The sequence below is a fragment of the Psittacula echo genome (assembly GCF_963264785.1).
Source record: "Psittacula echo genome assembly, chromosome: 10".
NCBI classification, from domain to species: domain Eukaryota; kingdom Metazoa; phylum Chordata; class Aves; order Psittaciformes; family Psittacidae; genus Psittacula; species Psittacula echo.
Genome location: NC_137741.1, coordinates 15,414,477 through 15,438,817, shown reverse-complemented (window position 1 = coordinate 15,438,817; position 24,341 = coordinate 15,414,477). Strand labels below are relative to the sequence as shown.

General features: G+C 41.9%; 1 protein-coding gene across 1 annotated transcript in view; it reads left to right on the top strand.

Annotated features, from left to right (window-relative positions):
* AGBL1 (AGBL carboxypeptidase 1) overlaps positions 1 to 24,341 on the top strand; it is a gene marked incomplete at both ends in the record, with an annotated part of 282,988 nt that overhangs the window by 102,891 nt on the left and 155,756 nt on the right. The window contains one exon of the mRNA XM_080626759.1: positions 6,156 to 6,336. Within this exon, the coding sequence (XP_080482885.1) occupies positions 6,156 to 6,336 (181 nt within the window). The remainder of the gene's footprint in view (positions 1 to 6,155; positions 6,337 to 24,341) is intronic.

The following is a 24,341-nucleotide window of genomic DNA, read 5'->3' as shown; positions in this document are numbered from 1 at the left end:
GTGCTCACCAGGCTGCGCACAGAAGAGTAGCAGCGTTCCCTTGCTCTGTCCATTGGTACACCCCATCTCCCGTGCTTTGCCTCGCTAACTCATCCACATCCCCAGCGGATGGGAGCACGGAGCCCCACCGCTCTTGTGAGAGCTGCTGTCAAGATGTTGGCGGGGCCAAGCATGGTGGCGGGAGATTGAAATGCAGCCTGAGCGCACCGAGGAAGGGAGTGATCCGCTGAGATTTGTGGTGGCCGCAAGTCCTGCTCCCACGGAGCCCTTTGGTAGGTGATGCAGGAGAAGGGGTTTGTGGCCTTTCCTCCGGGAGGAGGTAAGTGCCAGGCACTTGCCTGTCATCAGGCTAGTAAGGCAGCTGTGCTGTAACAGCTGCCGTGTTGTAGTTTGATGTTACCCAGGCAGCTGAGAGCACTGCAGTGTGGTAGGGTATGCCAGTGGATGTTGAGCTGGTGTATCCAAACATGGATCGTAATGCGGTAGTTGGAAACTTCAGGTGCAAACACTTGGATGCTAGTTATAAACTGAAATGATTTGCAAAGTGTCTCAGTTTAATGGCTTTAAACTGAAAGAGGATAAGCGATAAGGATGAAATTCTTCATTATGAAATTCTTCACATGACCTCATCCCGACAGTGTTCAAGGCCAGGTTGGATGGGGCTTTGAGCAACCCGGTCGTTGGAAGGTGTAAGGTGTTCCTGCTTGTGGCAAGGGGTTGGAACTAGATGAGCTTTAGGGTCCCTTCCAAACTAAAGCATTCTATGATTCTAAGTTTTCCATGGGTTCTGAAAATAAGACTTTTTTTTTCAACAATCTTCTGTAAAAGGTACGCTTTGATTTGAACAGGAATTAGTTCATGTGGATTTCCTTTGGCTTCTCTCATACAGAAGGTCATTCTAAATAATAGTTGTGGTTCCTGCTGCCTTCAGAGCTTGGGATTTTGAAATCTGCCCCAAAACGGACTTGACAACTTGCTTAATGATTTCCTGGAGTTAGAAACCAGTAGTAGTAGGGTGTCAAGCTGCACCAAGGCTGGACAGTCTGTACCTATATTCAGCTCCCTGATCATCTCTGATTCAGAGGTGAATGAATTCATAAAACGTGCACAAAAGGAGGTTGCCAAGCAACTTGGAGCCTGAAACTCCCCCGCCAAGCTATGAAGGTAGAGAACAGTCAGCCAAGGCGATTTGAGATGTTCACTTCTTTGCTGTATGTAACAGTAATAGTACATATGATACAGACCAGTTTGAAACAGGAATCACTCATTGATAATTCTAGAAGACAACAACTGGTCCTGCCAGATTGTATTTTGCCTCTGGCTTAAGATGTGCCTGATTCTAGAGCATTTAGCCAAAGCAGGGTGAGCAAGGAGCAATGCTGGCGTGGGGGAAATAGGGAGGAAACAATTATTCTATCTTGAGACATCTGAAAGACTGACAAATAATAGCAAAGTTTTAGGAGGGGAATAAAGTGTCTGACACAGATTCTGGCTCAGATCAGTTTTGGGTTTTCTGTGATCTCAGTATTTGACGCTTTTTACAAACATACTTTAATATATTCATTGTACATCACACCATATCTTGTCTTTTCTCTGGCTTTGCATAACTCTGCAGCCTTGGGCATATCAGATGTATCCAGGACAGGATGTAGCTGTGACATGAATAGAAGATCTCTGTGGTTGTGTTCCTGTTTACCCGTCATTTGACTCGCAGAATATCCGGTAGTGGCCACAGCTAATGAAGTTGGAAGGGTTAAAAAAAATCTATGTCTCAATGGCCCTGGGTTTGGGTAAAGGGGAGAGGTACGCAGAAACACAGCCAGAAAAATTCCAGTTGAGACCCAGATCTAGGTTGAATTTCCCACATGGTGTGTGTATAATTCCCTTTGACTCCTTATAGAATCCTAGCCCTGTGTTGTTTCAATGCCCTGTCCCTTTACAAACGGCATGGCTCAAATCTCAGCTTGAAATAATTTAGAACATCAGCCCAGGTCATGGCATCTGGAACTGCATTTCATTTCCTTTCTGTGCTCCTCTTGATGAGGGACACTGCTGTGTTAATGGGGATTTGTTCATTTCATTCAGGCTGCTCTTTCCCCAACTGATGTCACGATTAGTGATATCAAAGTCACCTCCTAGTGAACCTTGGGGATGACATGACGAGAGGAGGGTCCTTCTAACAGGCAGGAGATTAAGCAGCAAGTTAGCAGTACTGGAAGAACAAAGCTCTTCTTTTCATGTATATATCCACAGTCAAAATGTGCGAAGAAAAGGGGAGATGGGAAGTAGGTGATATATTAGTAGAATTATTACTCAAAGGGTTTTTGCTCAAAGTTTTGCAAGAAGTGCAAGCTTTGCTTTAATCTCTCACCTCTGGTATTGTTGGTGCTGTGTTATATTCTGGGCATGTTGAAATGTGACACTGTAACGAGACATGATCTGTTGGAGAAGGTTTTATGTAGCATGAAAAGGTTCCTCTGCTCTCTCTTTTTATTATTTACATTCCCAGAGAAGGTTATGTGTCATGTGGGCTTTGCGGAGATTAATGGCTAACCAGAGCTTTCTGGCAGCTTCCCCAGAACTTGGGGAGGATCCTCCTAAGTGCTGGCCTGAGGATTTTGAAGACTTATCTCAGTTCTAGGCCTGGAAGGATGTATATGAGAGAACCTATGGTTGTGTTTCCAGGTTTAGCAGGGCACAGGAGGTAGTACAAGTTGCTCCTCAATAGCACAGAAATAAAGGCAGCTGGGCACTAGTGTAAACCAGTAAGTTATGCTGGGTAATACTGAGGTGATCTGGTCGGGACCGCATTCATGGGGTGGTGAAAGTTAGGAATGAAGCTGAAGCACTGAACTGAGCGCAGGAATCTTGACTGGTGCCTGCAGCTGGAGGGCTGATTGTGAATGGCCAGTGCTGCTGTCCACTACTTTCATGGGCTTTAATGTTTTTCACAGTTATCACAGTAATTTCAAGGCAGATCAGTAACTGGATATGTGGTGAAGCATAGGATTGAGTGACTTGAGTCTGCCGCAGAGTTAAATCTTTGCTTCCCAGGTGTTTCAAGAGTAGCAAGTTTTATGGCCATGTCATCAGCTCTTTCCTCTATTTGCTGCTTCGTTAGTTTTCATGCAGGGTGCAGTCTGGGGGAGCACGGTGTTTGGGTGTGGGAATTGGCTGTGATGGCTTCTGTGAAGGGAAAATGCAGTTAACAAGCTCTGTGATTTTCTTGTTGGTACATACCTTTGTTATGGCTCTCTTGTGGATGGGATGTCAGAGCTGCGGATGTGCTTGTCGGGAGGGGAACTTTTTAAAAGAAGCTTTAACTGGAATAGAGTGATTTCCTTGACTGGACATACAGGCTATGGGCCCCTCTGTGTCACCCATTGGCAAACAACATTGATGATCTCTGTCTTTCTTCCCCTACCCCCCATTTTCTGGGTTTTGAGTTCTAGAGACTCCAGAAGCTTTTCTGACATTGAATCTAAGACAAGCTTGACTTTGATCATCCTTGAGAGCAAGAACAGGACTCAGAATAGGTTTCTCTCTCCCTCTAAACTCAGAACAGGTTTCTGCTAGTCCCATGCTATTTGCAATTAGCAGAATTATGGCAAACTCTCCTGGGGTTTCTGAGATGAGAAAACCCTTGCTTAGAGTTTCTTTTTTCTTATTTTGACTGAAGAAAGAGCCTCTCAATTAAGATGCTGTGCTCTCACCCAATATACAGAAGAGATAAGAGTTGTTAAAGCTGTATTCATCAGTTGCAAAAGAGAACACGTTTTATTTTGCTCTGTGCTATTTACAGCTGTTGTCCATTAGGAGTCCTCAAGAGCCTCATTCTCAGCTGCAACAACACAGTCCCATAAGTTTAGCTCAGCAATGAGCCTGGAAAACAGCACTAAATCATGGTGATGGGAGAAAGAAGAAAATGTTTGGCAATGGCAAAATGCAGCTGATGTCTTTGTGGAAGCTGGTTTTTGCTTGTTTGAAAGCATTACACAGGTAGACTGTAAAGCACAACTGGCTGGAGCAGGATAGAAATTATGTACTCTAATTCTGGGGAAAAAACCCAGAATGGCTACGACTTCTGCAGGAGCTAAAAGAATCCTAAGGCACATAATGCCTGAGGGACTTACGTGTACACATTGATGTAAATATGCTAACCTTTCGGTGAGGTGAGATGTAAGTATGATAAAAGACTAATATACGGCTATTGAGAAACAGAGTTCCAGTTGCTTTACTGGACCACAATACGATTGCTCTGTGTGAGTTCTTTGAGCTGAGAGTGCAGTTCACTCTTCCAGTGCCCACCAACTGCTTAAGAGAAAAGCATGGAGGTGTGGAGAGGGGATTGTTTCTAAATCTCTGCATTCCTGAAGGATATAAGTAAATTGTACTGGAATGTATGTATGGAGCAGAGCTACAGCACATAGAGCTAAGGAGGAAAAAAAAAGTGCTTATTCCATGTTTGACCGTGAAATGAGAAGTTTCACCTGTATTCTCGCCTCTGACACAGCATTTGCTTTGCCAGATGAATCACTAAACAGCTCTTTAATAACATCTGTATTGTTTCAGTATGATGTTTCTACCTTCCCTGTTTCACATTAATTGATTAATGAGTTGTAAAGCATTTGGAAACTGAAGGGCAGCTTTGGGAGCTAAAGGCAAAGGCATGTAACTTGCTAACTCAGCATTTATTTACAAGGACACTTGACTGGTGCCTTCGGTTTTGTTTTCTATCCTGTTTACCAGTCCCAAGCCTGTCAACTGGGGTCCCTCAGTTCACGCCAGGGAACAGAGCCTGAGTACTGACGCTATCTGATAGAACAGGACAAACCTATCTTGGCACTGCCATGATGCCCTGACAGATAATGGTTTCCACTAAAGTAAATCTGCCAGGTTGACTTGTGACAACAGCCTGAGAATGCTCACAAAAGGATCATTTTGAGACAGATAATTGCTTTGTCCCTTCCCTTTATTTTCTGTGCCTGACAGGTGTCTCCCTCTGTTTTATCCTGTTTCCCTGGCCTATCTGTGGAGTATGCTGAGCACAGATGGGATCTTCAAAGAATCTGCTGTCATATTTGGTCTTTTCTAAGCATATGTATACTGAGAAGGTTTGGAGGCTTGTAACTAGACCAAATGTGGGTGCTTTTTCACAGGGACAGCAAATAACAGAGAAAGTTTCCTTGTGTTCAGATATGTTAAGTTGCAGGTTACTCTGAAATGGGTTCAGCAGAGCTTATCAATGAAATTTTTACAAAGACTTTGATTATTCTTTTTTTTTTTAACAAAGCAATGCTCCAAACCTGCTCCCTAAGCCCAAATTCACACAGCTTGTCTCCCATACCAAATGTATTGCTAGCAACAGCTGAACTCTTCTAGTTACAGCCTCTAAAAATCAGCTTTGCCAATCTGTGTGTCTATATTATACAAAACTGAAAACTGCCTTTCCACCAGAATTAACAGCCTTCCTTAGCTGTGTGCTTTGTTGTTTCTACCTTTTTTTGGATGGATGTGAAACGATGGTTAGTTTTGAATACTCTTCCTCTGCAGCTTATCTGGTTAACATATTCATGTATTTTCTTTAATTACATCAGTTTAATGTGATTAGTTATGATTCTGACCTTGCAACACAGGTTACTACCAGTGATCAGACAGCTTGCATGTCCTTGGATGTCTTATAGGTACACAGATCTGCTGAGAGATTTGGGAAGTTCTCAATTGTTAATGGTGAACTAATAATGGAGAAAATGAAATAGTTTCTAGCTGCCTTTTAAACCTTAGAGAGGCTTGATAGGACCAAACTTTCAAGAATTGCCAGAAAGTACATTGGTGTCATTTTGAGAGACAGTAATCTGCATATGCAAAATGCTTTCTAATGGTGCACATAAGTGTCTGGAAGTTATCATAGAATAAATAAACAAATCATAGAATAAATAAGCAAAGGGATGAGACTAACACATGCTGGTTCTGACGACTAAACCTGGGATCAGTTGGCAAATAGCATATTCAGGAAATGTCTGGACTATTTAGGGATGTGTTTTCCTTAAAATATATCTTGGCTTGTTATTTCAGTTAAAAAGGAATAAAAGCCATTTGCAAAGATGTTATTCAATAAGAATTCCTGTCTAGTTGTGTTTTTCTTTGTTTTACAGGTAATCGTCCTTATGTGTTTTTGGTGGCCCGTGTTCACCCTGGTGAAAGCAATGCCAGTTGGGTAATGAAGGGGACCCTGGAGTTCCTTGTGAGCAATGACCCCATTGCTGATCTCCTGCGGAAATGCTTCATTTTCAAGATTGTCCCCATGCTTAACCCTGATGGAGTCATCAATGGCAAGTGAGTTGTGACATGTTCTTATTCTGGGGTTTTGATGTTTTCTCTGGAAGCTTCATCCCTGTGCATCTAGCAGGTCTCGTCTTCAATGTCTTGGATCTGGAGAATTCCCTTTGCCTCATGTTTTATTCATCCTGTTTTCAATCCTGAGTGGAAAATATGTATCTGAGATATAGCCCAGTGTGCTGTCTTGCATTAGTCAGATGTACCTGATTCTGTACTGTATGTAGCTATAAGGCCTCTCAATTGCTTGGATGAAGTATTAGTTGTGCCAGAGAAACAGGATCTTTCCTGATAAATGGAGGTCTACCTACTCTGCTAAAACAGCAGGGCAGACTACACCTGCGAGACAGACAAGCTTGGGAATAACTGGCTTTAATTAATGCTTTGTATAGCCTGGTGGGGGGAGGAGATGAGTAAGGATCTATTAAATTTTCACATTTTCATGGAAATATTTCTATACAGTGAAGCTCCCTCCTTCTCCCACCTCCTTTTCAATCTTGCCTCCCACACCTTTCCTAAGAGATACTGAATCTGAGCTTGGAAAATACTGACTCTTTTTGCATTCTTTGCCTTATACCATACCTGCCCTCCCACACTAACTTGCCTTTCCTCTCCCCCTCTACATGAGTGCAAAAAGTATAACTCTGCTCCTAATATGTTAGCATGAAATAAATATTGCTATGCAGACAGTGAAAGAATTCTCTTTGAAGGTTTGAAGATGCACTAAGATATGGTAGGCTTACACTTCCCTGGAAAAAGATCTGCAATGTCTCTGCAGACAGTGGAGTTTGTTCACTTCCTTGAGTGTGGAGTGGCTATAAGTTAATAACTGTCAGTCCTGTCTGATTCAGGGGCAGGACATTATCACTGCATCCTGCTGGTTGCAAGTGAATTGTGTGTTTTGACCTAGTGATAAGGCCTTTCAGGTTTTGGTAACAACTGTGTCCCCTGGCTTGCTGCAGCGGAAGACATGACAGATCTTGAAGCTGAAAGGTCAGCTTAGACAAGCATTGAAATGCACAAGGTGTTGAGGAACAACTTCTCTTAAGATATATTCTCTCATCTCTTTTTGGGCCAGGCTGTGCAGATCGAGTTCTGCAGAAACAACAAACCAATCCTGAGCAACAAGAGAGTTGAGTTTGATTCTAAACTAACTAATTTCAGTCAGGTTCAGCTTAGGCTTTTCTGACAGCCTCTAGCCTGTGACTGTGAACACTCACAGCTTTTGTGCTGCCAGCTCCCCAGGACTTGAGCATAGCAGTAGACCAGAGTAGCTAGATACTGCCCTAGAGTATTTGAAGCCTCTGCTGGCACTGAATGCTTCCTTGATCCTTCCAGACAGCAGAAGCAGAAGAGAAAGGTTGTGGCTTTTTTCCCCCTTCTAAAAAGGAAAAATCCTTTCACTGCACTTAAAGTTTCCAGCAGATGGAGGACTGGAGGGAATGTCTGACCTTTTTTTCTCCAGCTGTCAGAAGCCAGTGTAGCAGAGGAAGGGACCCTCAGGAGGGAAGATGTGGCTCTTGGTGACACCTGGATGAAGCGTACTGCCTGAGCTTGTGTCACACGGGAAGGTGTCTGACTTCCCTGATGCAGATGAGCTTAAACTGTAGTTAAATCAGGTGATGAGTTAAAAAGTAAGTTTGGTAAGGCTTGCAGGTAGGGTAGAAGCAAGGGAATGGGGACTTGGCTATGGCTCTATTGCTGATTGGGAGGCCTGGGGAAGGGAAAGAACCATTCCTTTGTGCTATAAATGCTTTTATCCTGTGAAGCTTCCTGTGGCCCAGATATTCTCTTGTTTCTTCCTACGTGCTTTTTTAGTAGACCTGCATCCTCCTACATTGAAATAAATGCTTCTATTTTGGGACTTAGATTTACTGGCTGTATGCTGGAGATAACCATGCCCACTGGAGAAGGCAAATATCTTTCAGGCCCTTAATGTCCATATGTGCACATACAGAATTATTTGTTTTTTTAATGTTCCGCATCTTCCACTTTTAAATGCTCTTGTAAACTCTGTTATCTTTCAAGTCAATGCTAAGAGGGAAACTGTCTTATGAGGCAGCTGGTCTATAGCCCATCATTGACCACAGTACTTGTAAGAAGATACTTGCTAAATATTTTTTGACATCTCTCAAACCCACTTTACAACCCATTTTGTGAAGCAACTTGCTTGTCCTGGAATTCAGAATCCCTTTCGTGGAAGCCTGCCAGGCATCTGTGAAAAGACTGCTAGAGTGCCTGGTGTTCCCTCGGCCAACATCCAAACCTGCTGTTCTTTTCTAGTTTTATATAAGTTGCTGTGCTGTCACACTTCTCCATCAGGACTGGACTTACTGAATGCATCAACTCCACTATCCAGGCTAAGTATCTTGGTTCTGTGCTGGGTGCTGGGAATACCTACATTGCTAACCAGCGATGTTATCTCTTACTGTGAAACCAGAATGTCTTCTGTTTCAGTGCCTCTGTTGCTTTTGTCTTGGTATCCGAGTATCTTTATTTAGGAAGGAATTGGATTCTTTTTTTGTTGGCAGTTGTTTCAATATGCTTACTCTCTCTTCCCCAGCCCTGTCTGCTGGATGTGTATAACACTTCACTGCTCGTCACAGAGATGAATGCTGGTGTGTGGTTACAAAGGGATTCTTCCAGCAGCCCAGATGCGCCCCTTCCCCAACTGCCTCCCTGCTGCAGGCTCAGCTCAGCAGATGTGTGCTCATCCCAGCAGGGTACCCGCATGATCACTCTTTGGAAGCCTCATGCAGCAAGGAGATGATCAGGGTCTTGGTATTTGCTTCGGTTAATGTGATCTGAAACTTACATGCAGAGAACGATCCTCTAACACAGATAAGGCTGCAGTAATACAATTACGCTTTGTCTGCATGTGGCTAAGCTGAGCTGGGAAGCAGCTCTCCACCCTCCTTTCACTTCAGTCAGTGCTCTGAGATTCTGTTCCTCTCTGTCAGTGATGGAGACACTTGCAACCCTGTCGCTGATGCTAAATGAAGGTAGTGGTGATGCAAGTGTGCATGTATGAGTGAGGCTGTCATCACATAAAAATAGATCACTACCAAATATTGTAGCTAATTTGACTCTGTTCAATCCAGGGAGAATTGGTGAGCAATTGCATTGCTGTGTGTGGCTGAGTGTTTTGCTCCATCCTGAACAGCACTCGGGTGCAAGGTTTGTCAGGTAATATTCAGCTGATCTGATAATGGCTCTGTATTTTAAATTAAGTAACAGACGCTGCTTTTCATAAAGTTCATCTTACACTTTCTGCCAGACACTGGCTTTTGACCATCACTGCTTGTGATGGGATGCTTCCTCATACAGACCTGTAGTCTGACCCAACACGGTTATTTGTGTGTGTTAATTTTGTTTCTCTCAATAGAAATTATAAAGAAAAAATAGTCTCCAAGACCAGTAGCGTAAGTCAGTCTGAGGTGACAGCCATATACTTAACAGAAAGCGTCTTTGCAGCCTGACTTTATTTTGCACAAGTTCTTCTGTGAGAATCCGAAGTTGTTTGGTCTTGTAGCTCACTGTCTTTGCCCGTACCTCTATCCCATTTTTAAACTAAATCATAGTAAAATAGGAAAGTTTTTAAAGGAATTAATCTCTATGAAGTGTTGAAGAATCCATAAAGATCATCACTTTCATTATGGAAGTGATATAAAATGCCATTGGTGAACAAGAAACCTGTGGTGAACAAGAGACCTGTGCTTTACTCCTGCCTCTGCTACCAATGGAGTATGAGACCTTGGTCATTGCCCCCTACTTTTGGCTGAGTTTTTTTCCTTAGAGGATGATATAATGACAAACCATAACCTTTGAGCAGTTTGAAATGAAGAGTGAAGGATGCATACTGGGAGCATTTTCTCTTTAGTCTTGGGGTAACAGTTGGACTTCATCTGGTTGATTCTATGATCTGTTTAAATGAAATCTTTGTGTCCCAAAACTAGATCAGTTATAGTCATGTTTGTGTAAAACCCAGGAAGCAGGGTTCAGTAAGGGAACTTGTAAGAAGCCTAATGATAGCAGCACAAAAATAAGTTTTTATAAAGAAAGAGAACACTGTTTGCTGTCCCCACTGTTCCATTTGTTATCTTCCATTTGAGTACCAATGTGTGTGTGTGTGTGTTCAGGCATGCCTGTGCAGTTGCAGGCTAACTTGCGATGTGCTTGCATGCTGTCTTCTGTGGGTGCCTGCTGTGCACCCTCCTGGCAGCAGCCTGTTCGTGCAGCTGTTGTCAGCATCTGCTCAGATGTGACACCATCTCTATGCACATCTGGCACTCCCACACGTGGGCTCACAGTCGCCACATGGCAGTCAACACTTTGTGGTTTTGGCTGGGCTTCTTCAGACACTGCAGTTCTAGATAAACATTGCTATTTATTGCACCTAAATTTGGGGTTATTAATTTTATCAGTATAACCTAATTTATATCACCATAAACAGCAGTAATAAATGATGCCAAATGCTAATACTTGAAGCTTGCCAACTGTGCCTGTTTGATGAGGGTTTCCCCCCCTGGTTTCCAGAAGTGTTAAATTAAGAATGATTGGTTTTGCAAGATCATTGATCAAGCAAGAGGTGGAAGCTCCTGGGGAAGTGATTTAGTTTTAAAAAATGCTTTACACCAGTCAAATACCTCCTCTTGCAGTGCCTGTGTGTTCTGTGTTCAGAAGTTCTTTTCCCACTGACAATTACCTAAGTGGCCAATATCAGAGTTCTCTGAGTTCATGTCTCACTCCTATGTTGCCACCTTCTTCCTCTTCACTTCCTTTTAACTTCTTCCTTTTCTTTCTGCCCTTTTGTTGCCCTCCCTTCCCTCCTATGAAATCAAAGAAGCTTTTCATTGATAAATGAATTTAACCAGTCAGTGGAGATGGGAGGAGGTGAGTTTTTTTTGGTGAACGAAGATTAAGTTTTGGAAGCCACATGATTTCTTCAAGGCCATGGGGTAACCACAGTAGCAGCTAGGAAGAGGAAATCCAGATTTGCATTTGAATTATAGCCATGGACTATTCTTTATCTGGTTTAAAAGCACCCTCCTGCACCTGCCCTCCCACAACACAGGCTGAGTAAGTTGTTCTGCTGCTGGAAGGAAGGTAAGGCAGGGGTTCTGGGTTTCTTGTCTCCATTGATATGCACTCCTGCTCTGTTTAGGCCATCTATTCTATCCTGTTTGACCTGTGGGGCTTTGTTCAGCCCCTCTTTAAATCCAGCAGAGAAAAGCTTTACTACTTTGACAATTACTGAAATGGAGAGAGGGAAAAATCCACTAAAATCCCTTCTAGAAACTGTTTCCTCCAGATGCTTTTTAAAGTTACAAAGGGAAAAATGAGTCTGCTTCCACTTATTATTTGTACCTGGTTCTTTGTGATTTGAAGGACACTATTAAGAGGAGGAACAAAAGCACAGTTGTCTTTATACCTAAAACGTGGTATTTGTATATATAGCTTTTTTTCTTTCCTATATTAATGCTTGTTCTCTTGCTTTAAGGCATTGTGTTCTCCAGACAGTAAAAGGCAGAACAGATCAGGGATGGGGAATAGAAAGCTCCTGGCTAGTCTAAGGAGTAAGTTTGTGATCCAGAACTGCATCCTCAAGGATTAAATCTTGAGGTGATGTCACACAAAGCTGTACAACTGCAGACATCCCTCCTTTCCTCCCCCTCCTTCTCTTTATTACTCCTCTGTCTCCTCTGTGGTCAGAGGATTGAAGAGGAGCTTAATTGTCAGAATCCAGCCTTGCTTAACTAAATTGGTGCCATGCACTCTGCAAACACACTCCAAAGGCTCTCTTCAGACTAGCTAATCTATGATGTGTGTGTTTCTCTAAGGATAGTGTAGAGATGTGGGAAGTGAAGTGCTTTCACATCAGTGTGGTGGGAGAGTTTGTCTCTAGGAGAGAGGCACTACAGGATTAGTGTGCTGCTGTTCTTTGGCAGATGCTGTATGAGTCTTTCCTTTGTGTTGTCTTCAGAAATCTTGCATCTCAATTGTCAGCACCATGCCAAAAGTAGTTGGGTAGACATGTGGAAGCCAAGGTTTTCTTGGATAAAAGAGCATTCTACACAAGATTCAACCCTTACTCATTTATAATGGCTGTGCTCAGAGTTGCACTTTGTAAAGTGGTGTATTTGTGTGCACTGATGCTTTTCTCAAGACCTCAGGGGGGGCGAAAATGCCAGTTCTAGGAGCATCTGTACTGGCTTGGTAAGTGGCTGTGGGAGGTACATATGAAACACGGGCTGACTTTCCCCAGGCCGAATAGACATTTTCTCAGCTATTTGCTGCTTTGGTGCCTTAAGTGTTGCTTCTTTTCCTCCCCACTAAGAGGGCAGGGATGGATGTGGGAGCTTAGGGTAGCACATGAAGCTAGTGTGTGCGCAGAGTGAGCTAAAACATGAGGTGCAATGTTTCTCAGCTCTGCAAGCTCTTTCTTGGTGGAGCCAGAAGTGGGTCTGGTCCTGCAGCATGTGGAGGTGCCCCAGTTTCACCCAAGGCTCTCTGTGCAGATGTGACAGCCCATCCTTGGCTCGCCTGTGATAAACATTCATCTGCACTCCAGGACTCTCTCACTTGACAGCACTTCCAATGCAGTATTGTTTATTCCTTCCTTTATCAGTTGGAGCTGCTGAGCCCCCTGAGTTATTAGCTCTGTTCATTCATTGTCAGTGTTTCCTCCTTCGTAAATATGCCCCCCATATGTCTCTGCTCCTGAGGAATAGGCCTTCTCCTCTATTTACTGCTTTTCCCAGGCCCCTACCTCCTCATCGCTCTCTCCACCCAGTGGCCCAATAACAGCCAAGGAGATAAATAAGCTACATAACTCTTCCCTGCGATTATTTTCTTTGTTGTTGTTGTTGTTGCCCTGCATGGTAATATATATAATAACAAGGAAACAAATCTTCTCACTAAAGTAATTACAATAAATAAGAAGCCGAGAGGGGAGCTGAAGGAAGGGTCTGCCGGGGGAGTGATTGCAGGAGGGTTTTTTAAAGTTTAATTTACTTGAAATGTTTTCTGCCACTTTGTTGATACCCTGCTGGAGGGGGCTGTGACTAATTATCAGCCAGCTGTTGTTCTAACACCCTCACCTAATTTATTGTGTGGCTGAATTGCTAAACCAGGAGCCTTTGTGATATCATTGTCTATGGGACTCGGCACCAGCTTTGTGTCAGTGGTTGGCTTTATTGCTCAGTGCTTTTGTTTCCCAGATGCTGAATAACGGAGATTTTGGGTGCTTTTCTGTCATTCCTTTTATCTTCCAACATCTCTCATGTGCTTCCCAGAGTCTGGGCCAGAGAGTACACTCTATCTATTGCATTGTAACTGCCTGTCCCAGTGTCCAGCCCAATAATGGACCAACACAACAGCTAATTTTGTCACATTCTCCAGAGAACTACACCACTGTCTGTGTGCCTTGGTAAAGAACAAAAAGATCCAGCAGTAGAAAGGCTGATATGGACAGGGTCTAGGGTTTGTTAAACTCTAAAATCTGAGACCTTATTCTCCTGCTTGCAAGTTTCTTATAGAATCCCAAACTGGTTTGGGTTGGAAGGGATCTCAAAGATCATCTAGTTCTGACCCCCTTGCCATGGGCAGGGATACCTTATACTAAAACAGGTTGCTCAAAGCCCCATCCAACCTGGCCATAGAATCATAGAATAGTTAGAGTTGGAAAGGACCTTAATATCATCTAGTTCCAACCCCAATGCCATGGGCAGGGACATCTCACACTAGACCATGTCACTCAAGGCTCTGTGCACCTGGCCTTGAACACCACCAGGGATGGAGCATTCACAACTTCCCTGGCCTTAGGGATGGTCCAGCCTTCCAAGGATGAGGCAGCCACAGGTTCTCTGGGTAACCTGTGCTAGTGTCTCACCACCCTCATACTAAAAAATTTCTTCCTTATGTCTAATCTAAATCTATCCTCTTTCAGTATAGAACCATTTTTCCTTGTCCTATGTTCTTTACTTACATAAGTACCATACTGTTACTTGCCAGTAAAATGGAGATACAGTACTGTCTGCCTTCTAAACAGCTATGAAAACTAATTTGTTAATGACCATACTAAGGACTGGAAGGATCTAATGCATTGTCCCTTGTTTCATTAGTCTGCCAGTTGCCAGTTACAAAAGCATGTGCAGTCTTTGTAAAGCTCTTAAGCAATGAAGGTACCCTATGAGTTGAATGTGTTTCTCCTGGCTTTTTCATACCCAAATTATGCTGGTGATGCAGGGTCACCTGGGGATTTCACTACAAAAATCACTTGATGGGGGCTCAGTGACATTACTGTCTTGGACTACTAAATACTTCAGCTTCTAGCCTTTGAGATGATTTCATTTTAGATAGGCTCTACCTTGTATTTTCAAATTAGCATGAATATTAGATATGAACATGATGTTCCACAGGCTCAAAAAGGAATCATTTTGTTCTGCATTCATGTCTGTTTTCCTGACTGATGATGGAAGTTCATAATCAGATGTGTAAACTCCTTTGAAGACATTTTCAGGAGCTAAGAGACTGGTGTACAAAGCTAGCTTTTAGTAAAGTTAATGAGATGATTGAATTATATTATTATTCTTGTTAGCTTGATTGTGTCTCATTATCCCTTTTGTTTGTTATTATGCTTATTTGAGTCCCCTTTGTGATATATTATTCCCATTATAATTGTGCCTGTACTAGTCTCTGTTTAGAGACAGGCAAAGAGCAGCTGGTCCCTTGTTAGGAACCAATGCATTAATGGCACAGCTTCTGCATTAAGATTGGTGAGAATGAAAAGGGCATTGGGCTGTTGGTTCTTGTGGAGCCTGATCCACTTTCTCAGCCCTGGCCACATGGAAATGTGAGCTTTCCTGCACTATTACATGTTGGGACAGGGAACATGTGTTGCTGCAATGACTTCTGCAACCACCTGATGAAGGTTTGTGAAGGATACCTCAGCATCAGCAATGCAGGAGTTGGAGAATTGTATTGCGAATCAGGAATCTCTTCATACCTTCTTGGAATTTGCAGGAGGTATCTGCAAACCTTCACCCTGTTGACCACATAGATAAACCTATGCTGAGAGATACTGTAATTGTTGCTGAACTTTGATTTTACTTGTTACCTGATTGTGGTAGGCATCAAATACTGATATCAAAGTTGAATATTTTGGAGATGAGGTAATGTCACAAGTACAGGGGCTGGTTTGGTCACCTATCTCAAGATCAAGTCTGCTTATCCAAGTTAATGCTTATTGGAAGCTACAGGTTCAGAGATGGAGTTGTTATTCATAGGATGGGAAAAGAGAAGTCCACAAAATGAAATTGTAAAAACTTCACTTTTATAGATGCTGTGAAGAATGTCCAATATTTTACTGCAATATCCACACTACCTGGAAAACTGAAATTGCCTGGGAATGAAGGTTATTGTCTCTTGTAATATAGCTTCGTATATTACACTCTGTAATAAATCAGGCAATATTTCTTTTGCCCTGAAAACTGGACATCCCCGGAGTTCCAAGTGACATTTCACGTTTTATATGACCATTCAGTCCCTTTGAAGTATTAAAACACATCAGTTTTTGTGAAATATGCACAGAAATTCTTTTTTGAAAGCCTATGAATAAAAAGAGTCTGGAGCGCAGTTATGCAAGTGTAAAGCTGCTTTTTCATGAGTTTGCTTTAAAAGAATGTTTTGGATTAGTTCTATGTTTTGGTTAATGTTATTCTTTAACATTTTTATTTATTTCTGTATTTCTCTCACTTTTCCCTCTCCTTTCTTTCAAATCTGTTATTCAAATGTAACAATAAAAGCTGGCAAAGCACTGTGATAGGAAAAAAAGATATATAATGGCCTTGGGTTGGGGAAATGGGCAGGCAGTCGAAAATGGTGTTTGTACAAATGGGACAAAGAGGCTTTACTCGCAAAAATAAGCTTCATTTGAAAGCTTATGTTTCCAAAATTGTTTGTGCAAAAATGTACCTACAGCTGAAGTTGAATTGTTCACCTCTGCACATGGCTCATGTGATTGCGCAAGCAATTGGAGTAATTATAGGGGCAAATTTTGCTCCAGTGATTTCAGCAAATTGCCACCCTAATTTATAAATCCAGCTGAATGTCCTATAGGAACATCAAGAAAATGAAAACCAGAAAATGGAATCAGTGTTGGAATGATAGAGTGCGAAATAAACCCCTCTTCTGCAACCGAACAGGCAGCACTGCTGGGAGTCAGGAATAAAGTGCAGCACAGTTCTAGCACTGCAAAGTGGTGCTGAGTCTTGAAGGGGCAGAAAAACTGAAGAGCTTTTGAAGTCATATAGCCCAGGTTTGAGCTGAGGCAGGAAAAGCAGAGGGTGAGATTGGCAGGGAAGAGAGCTTCACTAATGGTGCACCTTGGGTCTATGCTTACTGCAAAACTCTGAAGCTAGTATTTGAACACACCTTGACTCAATATCACTGTAGGCACTCTCAGGTGACTGTGATGGTATTGTACTGCATGGGAATAGTGATGATTTATGCTGTAAAATTCCATATAAATTATACTATGTGCAGAATTCTGCGAGCAACTTTTCCATGGCTTTTTAGAACTGGCTTGTTGAATTTTACAAGTAGAGGTGTCCTTCTATAAAATGGCTGTATGTTCCATTATATCCCGTAGGACTCTTCCAGGTCTGGGGAAGAAGAACACGGAGAAGTGGTAGAGAACAAAACAGTCTAGAGCCTAGTTCAACTTTTGGATTGCTTTCATTTTTCTGTCACAAATGACAAGGGCTTCAGGCATATTATTATAGTAGTTGGAGATGAGCTGCTATATTCTACTGCATATATATGCAAAATAGGAAAGGATTTATTTCTGAATATGTATATACGTAAAAATCCATAATTAGGTCAGTGTCTTCATGTAATGTTGCTTTTGTTGTTTTGATTTTTGTAAATTTACCAGGCAATAACAAGGTTTGAGAGCAAGGATTCTTTCTGGGTACATCCCATGACAGCTTTTCTAGTAGCAGAGTTTCATTTTCTGTCTCCTATGCTTCCCATTTTTCTCCCAAAATGTTCATAAGCTCAGCTTTTGAAGCAGAGAAAAGTACTACTCCTCCCAAGGATACTTTCTGTCACTGAGCACTGTCTGAGGCAGAAATGTGGTTCCCAGTTCTAGCTCTGGTCCATGGTGTCTTCTACCAGTAGTAACAGTAATAGCACTAATGAAAACTTCCTTCTCGATGAGCGTTTCCTGTATTCGTTATCTGTTAGCTAACAAAAGGTCATTAACATAAAAACAAAAAGCAAAGATTAAAAAAGTGATGATTTTTCTGTCTTTCCCATAACGGTTATGGCACGTAAGAGGATGTAAAGTCCAGAGCAGCTGAACACTCGTAAACTATTTTAATACCATTTAGAGATGAGAAAGAAGCAGGGGAAGAGGCTTATGTAGCAATGTAGTTTATTGCACTAATCAGTCACTTCTACAGAGCACTATCATGGTTTTAAATCCTTGCTCCAGTGATGTGAAAAAAATCGGTGGTCTCTCATCCAAGTCTCTATTAGATCTTGGTCTATATCCTAGAAATATTCAGCACTGCATTTAGGCTAGCAGCGAATTCTATGCTTGGATGGATATAATGCTAGATGACGCAAGTCTGGATTTTATACCTGCGATAGCAGAATGGTAACACAAGGTCTGAAAGCGAAGCAGAAGGAGCTTATGGGAGATTAAGACTAAGTTATGTTTTACTTGGATATTCTTATGTGACAATAACAACATCTTTGAGATCAGGCTGAGATCTCTGGAAAGGCAGCTGGCACTTTGTGGGTTGAATAATTTGCATGGAATAGCCACCTTCTGCTGATTTACCTGTCCAGTGTGTCACTATAAATACATGTAAAGGTTGAATGTGGAAATCCCAGGAGTGAAGAGGATGAGAGAACAGTTGTTTCTCCCACCTCTAGAATGTGCATGTTACACAGATAGTTGGCTTTGTAATAACTTCACGTTTATGAATATGTTTTCTGGTCATGTGCACATGCTAGATTCCAAGCCGAGAAGAGCTCAGGGTTTTAAGCCACAGTAATTCCTCTTTCCTTGACATGCAGGTGAGGGCACCCTTGAACTGTGCAACTTCTCTGTCTATCTTTAGACAGATTTGAATGGGAGTAATCCCATCTGGCATGCTGGCTGCTCAGAATCAAATAGAGTCCATAGCAATGGCTCTGAGCTTTCACGCTCATAGCGCTAATACAGATGGGAATGTAAATAACAAGGAGAATACTAAGAAAAAGCCTCTGTTGCTGTAAACAGCAGAAATAATCTGAATCAAGTATATATTTCCATTACACAGTTTTTTACCAAAGCAAAAGCTCAGGTCAGGGCTGTTATGTAGACTGAGCTGGTTATGCTGGTTTTCATCCCTCTCCTGTTATTAACTCGTATGTATCAGTTCTGATTGTGTGTACTGATGACAGCAATTTATTTGTTATATTTTTTTATCTCAAAGGGTGTCTCATTGCTATTACAAACTGCTTTCGGCTATTGCTCACTGTCTTACCTTTGGACTAGTGCAAAGTAGCTCTTTTGTAACCTCTGAACCTGTTGTCTATGGATTCTGGGAATTGCTGGTTTTAAGCCATTGGGCAGAAGTTGCGGCAACTAGGTCTGCAGCAGATGTTAGAGAGTGACTTGAAAAGAAATCACTTAGGTGCAATCAAACCCATTCTGTTTTGTTTTTCCCCCTAAGCATTTTATTAATCTTTGAGAAACACGTGGCAGCTCTGAAATCGTAATTCTAATTCTACTTGCAGAGTCTCAGATGGGATGGTTGGTCCCTAAAGAGCATGTGTCTAGCAAGTACTAATTTTCTGCAAAGTAGCTGTGGCGCATCTATGATTCTGTCATTGCTAATTCTAGCTTAAACCTGATGTGACCCTAAATCAGGAGTTTGCTTTGAGGTTTGCCAAAAACTCTGTGGTCCTAGATGATACAGTATTCTATGTGTGTAAATGCGTATACAATCACGGTAATAGAAGCTATTTGGATCCAGATTGTCAGGATTGAAAGGATGCAGTTGCGCTTGAAAAATACATATGCATTTGCATGCACAATTACTCAAGTTGGGGTTTAGGCATTTAAGTGGCCATTTGTGCTCTCATTTTTGATTATTATGTTCATCCTGAGGGAATGGATTTGTGCAAATCAGCAACACAAATATGCATATGTTTTGTTGCGTACTATCCTGAAAACGTTGTGCCTTGCTTGGACATAAACTTGGATTGATTTATCTTTTTTCCCCCTTGAAATTTCTATTCTAATCTGAGCAATGTGAACTGCGATGGCTGAAATGGCAGTTCTTCAGCAGCATGTTTTCTTTTTCCAAATGGTTAACTCTCGTAATTGTTTCTGTAATGTAAGCTAATATTTCCAGCTAACAGTTATTTAGGGTACCGTCATGGCAAGCCATAATTCAGCCCCATTTCCTAGTGGTCCAAATAATGACCAAGGCTTGCCCCTCACTGAATTATCATGCTTTTGCTTCTTACTTTCCCTTCATACACATAAACAAGTCTGTCTTTATGCTAAACTCTGAAATACAAAGGAAAGCAAAAGCGATATTGTTGATTCAGATCTCCAACCTTGCAGCTTCAGGGAGAGAAGTGCTTATAGGGATATGACGGCCTTTGAAGCCCTTCATAGTGATTTGGCCCATAGGATTTCTGGAGGCTCACCAGGCTTTTATTCTATCACATCTTTAGTATGATACGCAGTTTGAATCCACAACTCGTTAAAGTTGTAAAGTAGGTATGCTTTTATTCAACGCTGAGATGCATGGGGATAGCTCCTACAAAGTATGCACACCTCAGTGTCGTTTCCCGCTACATTTATCCTCTAAATTTACATGCCTATACATATTCATGATCTATCCCCGCTTCGTATTATAATGAGCCAAAAGGTCCTTTGCACATGCACAGTGCCTCCCCGTGGTCATGGGCGAGGGTCTCAGGATGAAGTAAATGAGTCTTCCTTTTGTGAGTAGGGGTCTTCAAGATGAAGTAAACGAGTCTTCCTCTTCTTAAACTTTTCACCTTTGGCACAGTTGGATGCCCCAGTAGTCACACAATTAGCTGAAACCAGCCATATCTGTTATTCTTCTGTTAACTAGCAAAGATGTAGAACAGGGTGACCTTCCTGCAAAATTTATTGCAGGATGGGCAGGCAAGGAGTATCTCAAGCTAGCAGATGTTTGGGAGACTCTGTCTTTGAACTAACTGATAAGTAGAAGGATGGTGTGAAATGTTATACTTTAGAAGGCTAGTGTGAAACAATTAACTCATGTTTAGTGGGGCCCCTAAATTCCACAGACTTATTATCATAGTTTTCTTTCTACAACTTAAGCAAAAAATTACTTTAACTCTATATTTTCCAGGCACCAGTGTTTCTTATATCAAGCCCCCTGTATCAAGTATATCTATATAGAGAATCTACAGCAAATACATAACAGAGAGGATGAAGACATCCAGTCTGGTTTGGGTCTGGAAGACTATTTGGGCTGATGTTAAACTGCTGCTCAAAAGCCTTGAGTACATGGAAATCTGCACCAAAATCAGGAAACTTTGAGTCACCTGACTTATGACTCAGCTTATGGAAATAACATTGTGTTTAATTTACCTTCTGTGATTCTTCTTCAAAAAGGAGGTATCAGGAAAGGACAGTAGCAATGTGGATGCCACAGAAGTATGAAGCTTTGTCGGGAAACCTTCTCTGAAGGAGAAATTATTTGTTGAGTTCCTTCACATTAATAATCCTTTTAAGGGTTAGCCTAATAAAGGTTTATTGATTAATTTTCAAGCTGTAATTTGTCTGTGATTCTTTTGAAAAGAAAATATTGGATTTTTATAAAATGGAAATAAGCAAAGACTGTGTGACAATGGTCTAATGAAGTGGCAAACCATATTTTTTTAAATCAATAGTGATGCAAAACTAGTGTCTTAATTCCTGGAATTTAACACCATTCACACTTGGGGGAGTCTGCAAATCACTCAAAATTGTCTGGAAATTTGTCTAACCTGGGAAATGCTAACAAGTACAGAATGGTTTCTGTGAAATGGCTCATATAAGTTTGGGTGAGGAAAGATGGTGGGAAGCTTTGTAAATTGCTAAAAGAATGTGAAAAGTAAGTTTATAACTTTGACTTTCTAAGTGGTGATTCATAGACACAGAGTGGATGGTTTCAAAATTTGTCTGATTTGATGTGGGAACCATGCTCAATCGTGGGTGCTTCAAGAAAACTTTGACTAAAAAGAGTCCGATTTGGGCTCATCTGGAAGGTCATGGGTGCCCAGGTGTAGTGCTGGGGGTGCTCTGCAGAGACGGGGGTCTAAATGGCACAGGAGGAGGTTTGCAAGAGCAGGCTGAGAAGAGGAGATCTGACCCTGTTACATGAATGTTTTGGAGACTAGAAATGTGGGTGGATAGTCATTCCTTGGCTGTTTCACACTGGAGGGTGGGAAAGGTAGTTCAGGACGTAGTAAGCAAAGAAAGAGGAGTGCTACAGGCTGCTTCTGTCTGTACTCAGGCAGCCTAAACGTGATACGGTAATCCATTAATCTAAGCTACTGTCATAGTCAGGCTGCATTCCTGCAGGCTAATGGAAAAAGAGCCTAGACGGATCATGGTTGGATTACCATCAGATGCTAACATTTGGGAGACAACACAAACTCTTGTAGATTTGTATTAGTGTAACAGAGCAGACCCCAAGCAGTAGCTCCAGCCTCCTCTTGTTTGTGCTTTCAGGTGCCACCTGAGAACTGACTTGCTGAAACTTTGCATTAGGGAGTGATTTCTGATTACTGTAGCCTGAAGCAGGACCTGTTGATAATCTCAAGAGGCTTTCCTGGAAGCCTTAGCTCCACTTGGTACCCTTTGAAGGGGCTGATGAGATATGTCTCCATTAGGCAGCCGAGTTCAGGAGCTTATCTGCATTGCTTTAAGGTTGCTAGTTTGACATCAGCCCATTAGAGAAGCTTTTTCCCAGACTGGGAAGGAGATGGGATTCTTAGTAATTGTGTAATACCCATTGCTCATAGACTGCCTTTTCTTTTTCCACTTCAAAATGTCACATTGGATTCCTAATGGAATTAGAAATTTTTATCTTCCTTCTCTCTGCTAGATCTTTGCCTTTTTTCTGGTTTTCTTCTACACTGATGTCTTAATTTCTCACATACATGAGACTGAAAATTAAACAAGCTGGCAGATAGACAGAATGGTTCTTCATGTCTCGAAAGCTGCAATGAGCTGTGACTTAGGAATTACAGTGCTTCATATTCAAACTTTTCTTTTTGATGCATTGGGGTGGCACCGGAGCTGACAGTGACATATGGAGAAGGCCCTCTTAGCAGGATTGAGGCTGTTACGTGATAAATGACACAGTGTGTCAAAGGACTTCTGTTATCCATCATGCTGGCTTCCTCTGAATGCGCTCTCACTAAAAGGAGAAGTAGCTACACAAACACCTGGGAGATGCTGTGGGTAGGGTCAATGGTGTGTTCAAAAGAGAAAATAAGAAAGCTGAAAAGTGTGTGTTCATGTGGGAATTAAGAACTGCTGAGTTTTGAGTTGAGAATTTTAAAGTTAGGGTTGTTTTTTGGGTTTTTTTAGACATCTGAAATACCCTGGTTTTTTGTCTCTGTCAAGAATGGGCCTGAGCTTCAACAGTGGTCTCAAAAGTCATTCAAAGGGTTTCAAAATCCCACCAAGTTCTCAGAGCTTAACAGCTAAGATATCTCTAAGGAAAGGCCATTTAGCATCACGTTTTGGATTGAAAGCGTGGTTCTGTCCCCTGATACACCCCCAAACTTTCCCTTTTTCTTCCTTTCATCTCTGTTTTGGTAGTTTGAGTCTGAAATGCAGTGGAGTGAAAGTTACAGTCTGTACTTTCCTTTATACACGGCAGGTGTGGAAAGACAGGAAAATGTAGTGATGTGGTACAGTAGCTATAAATGTGAGGGATCAAAAATACTTTTGAGGGAAGGAACAGGGCTTTAACTCACATGCCTGATACAGGAATATCCTCTGTAGGACTCTGTCTACTGTCGTTGACCATTCAACAGTAATGGGACAGGCTTCTACAGCTCTGTGCCTTCCACTGTTGGCAAGTTTGTTGGCTTTTCGTCTTGGATCTCTTCACTCCTTGTCACCATTAACCCAATAGTACCTTTTTATTTTGTTTTGTCATTTCAGATTAACATATGCACTAGTGGCTGTTCAAGAGGAGCAAGGGATATGTGGCGTAACACAGGCACTTGTCAACCTCCTTTAGTCCATCCCTTTTTTTTTTTCATCAGCCATAATAGCTGGTGTTTTCCCTACCTGATTAATGGACCCTCAATAGCTATGTAGTGTGTCTCTTTTGATCCCTGAACTCCTAAAAGCCTGATTCTGACTCTGCTTAAGTGGTGCTTATGTGCCCACATGCACAGTAGTAATTGGTCAGAATATCAAATGTCACTACCTGACATCTCATTCATAATAGTAGCATCTAAGGTAAAGGCTTTAACTTGATGATTCACCAGTGGCCAATGTCAAATGATCTGGGATGGTCTTCATGTTATAAGTGTCAATCAACAGACAGATTACTCTGGAGATAATTTAGTCAGAGACCATCAGTGATCTGGTTTAAGAAAATCCCCTTACTTTAGATTATTACTGCAGCCTTATTGCATAGGAGATGAGACAAAAGCATAGTCTTGGTAGGAGAGTGGCTACAATTTCTGTAGCCTTGTTTAAGAAGCCCATTTCTGGGAGGATGGAGTTGGAAGTCCCTCAGGTGTGTCTGTTCTGTAGTTCAATACAGGACTTCAGGTTCCATGGCTGTTGAGCTGGAAGCTCCTGCCCAGAACAAAATTTGCTAAACACAGACCAACCTAAATATATAGATAACTCAGCCCCTTATGACTCCTGGTGCTGCTGTGCTCCACTTTATTTGACAGTATGCTTTTCCTTCACAAACTCTTCATGTGAC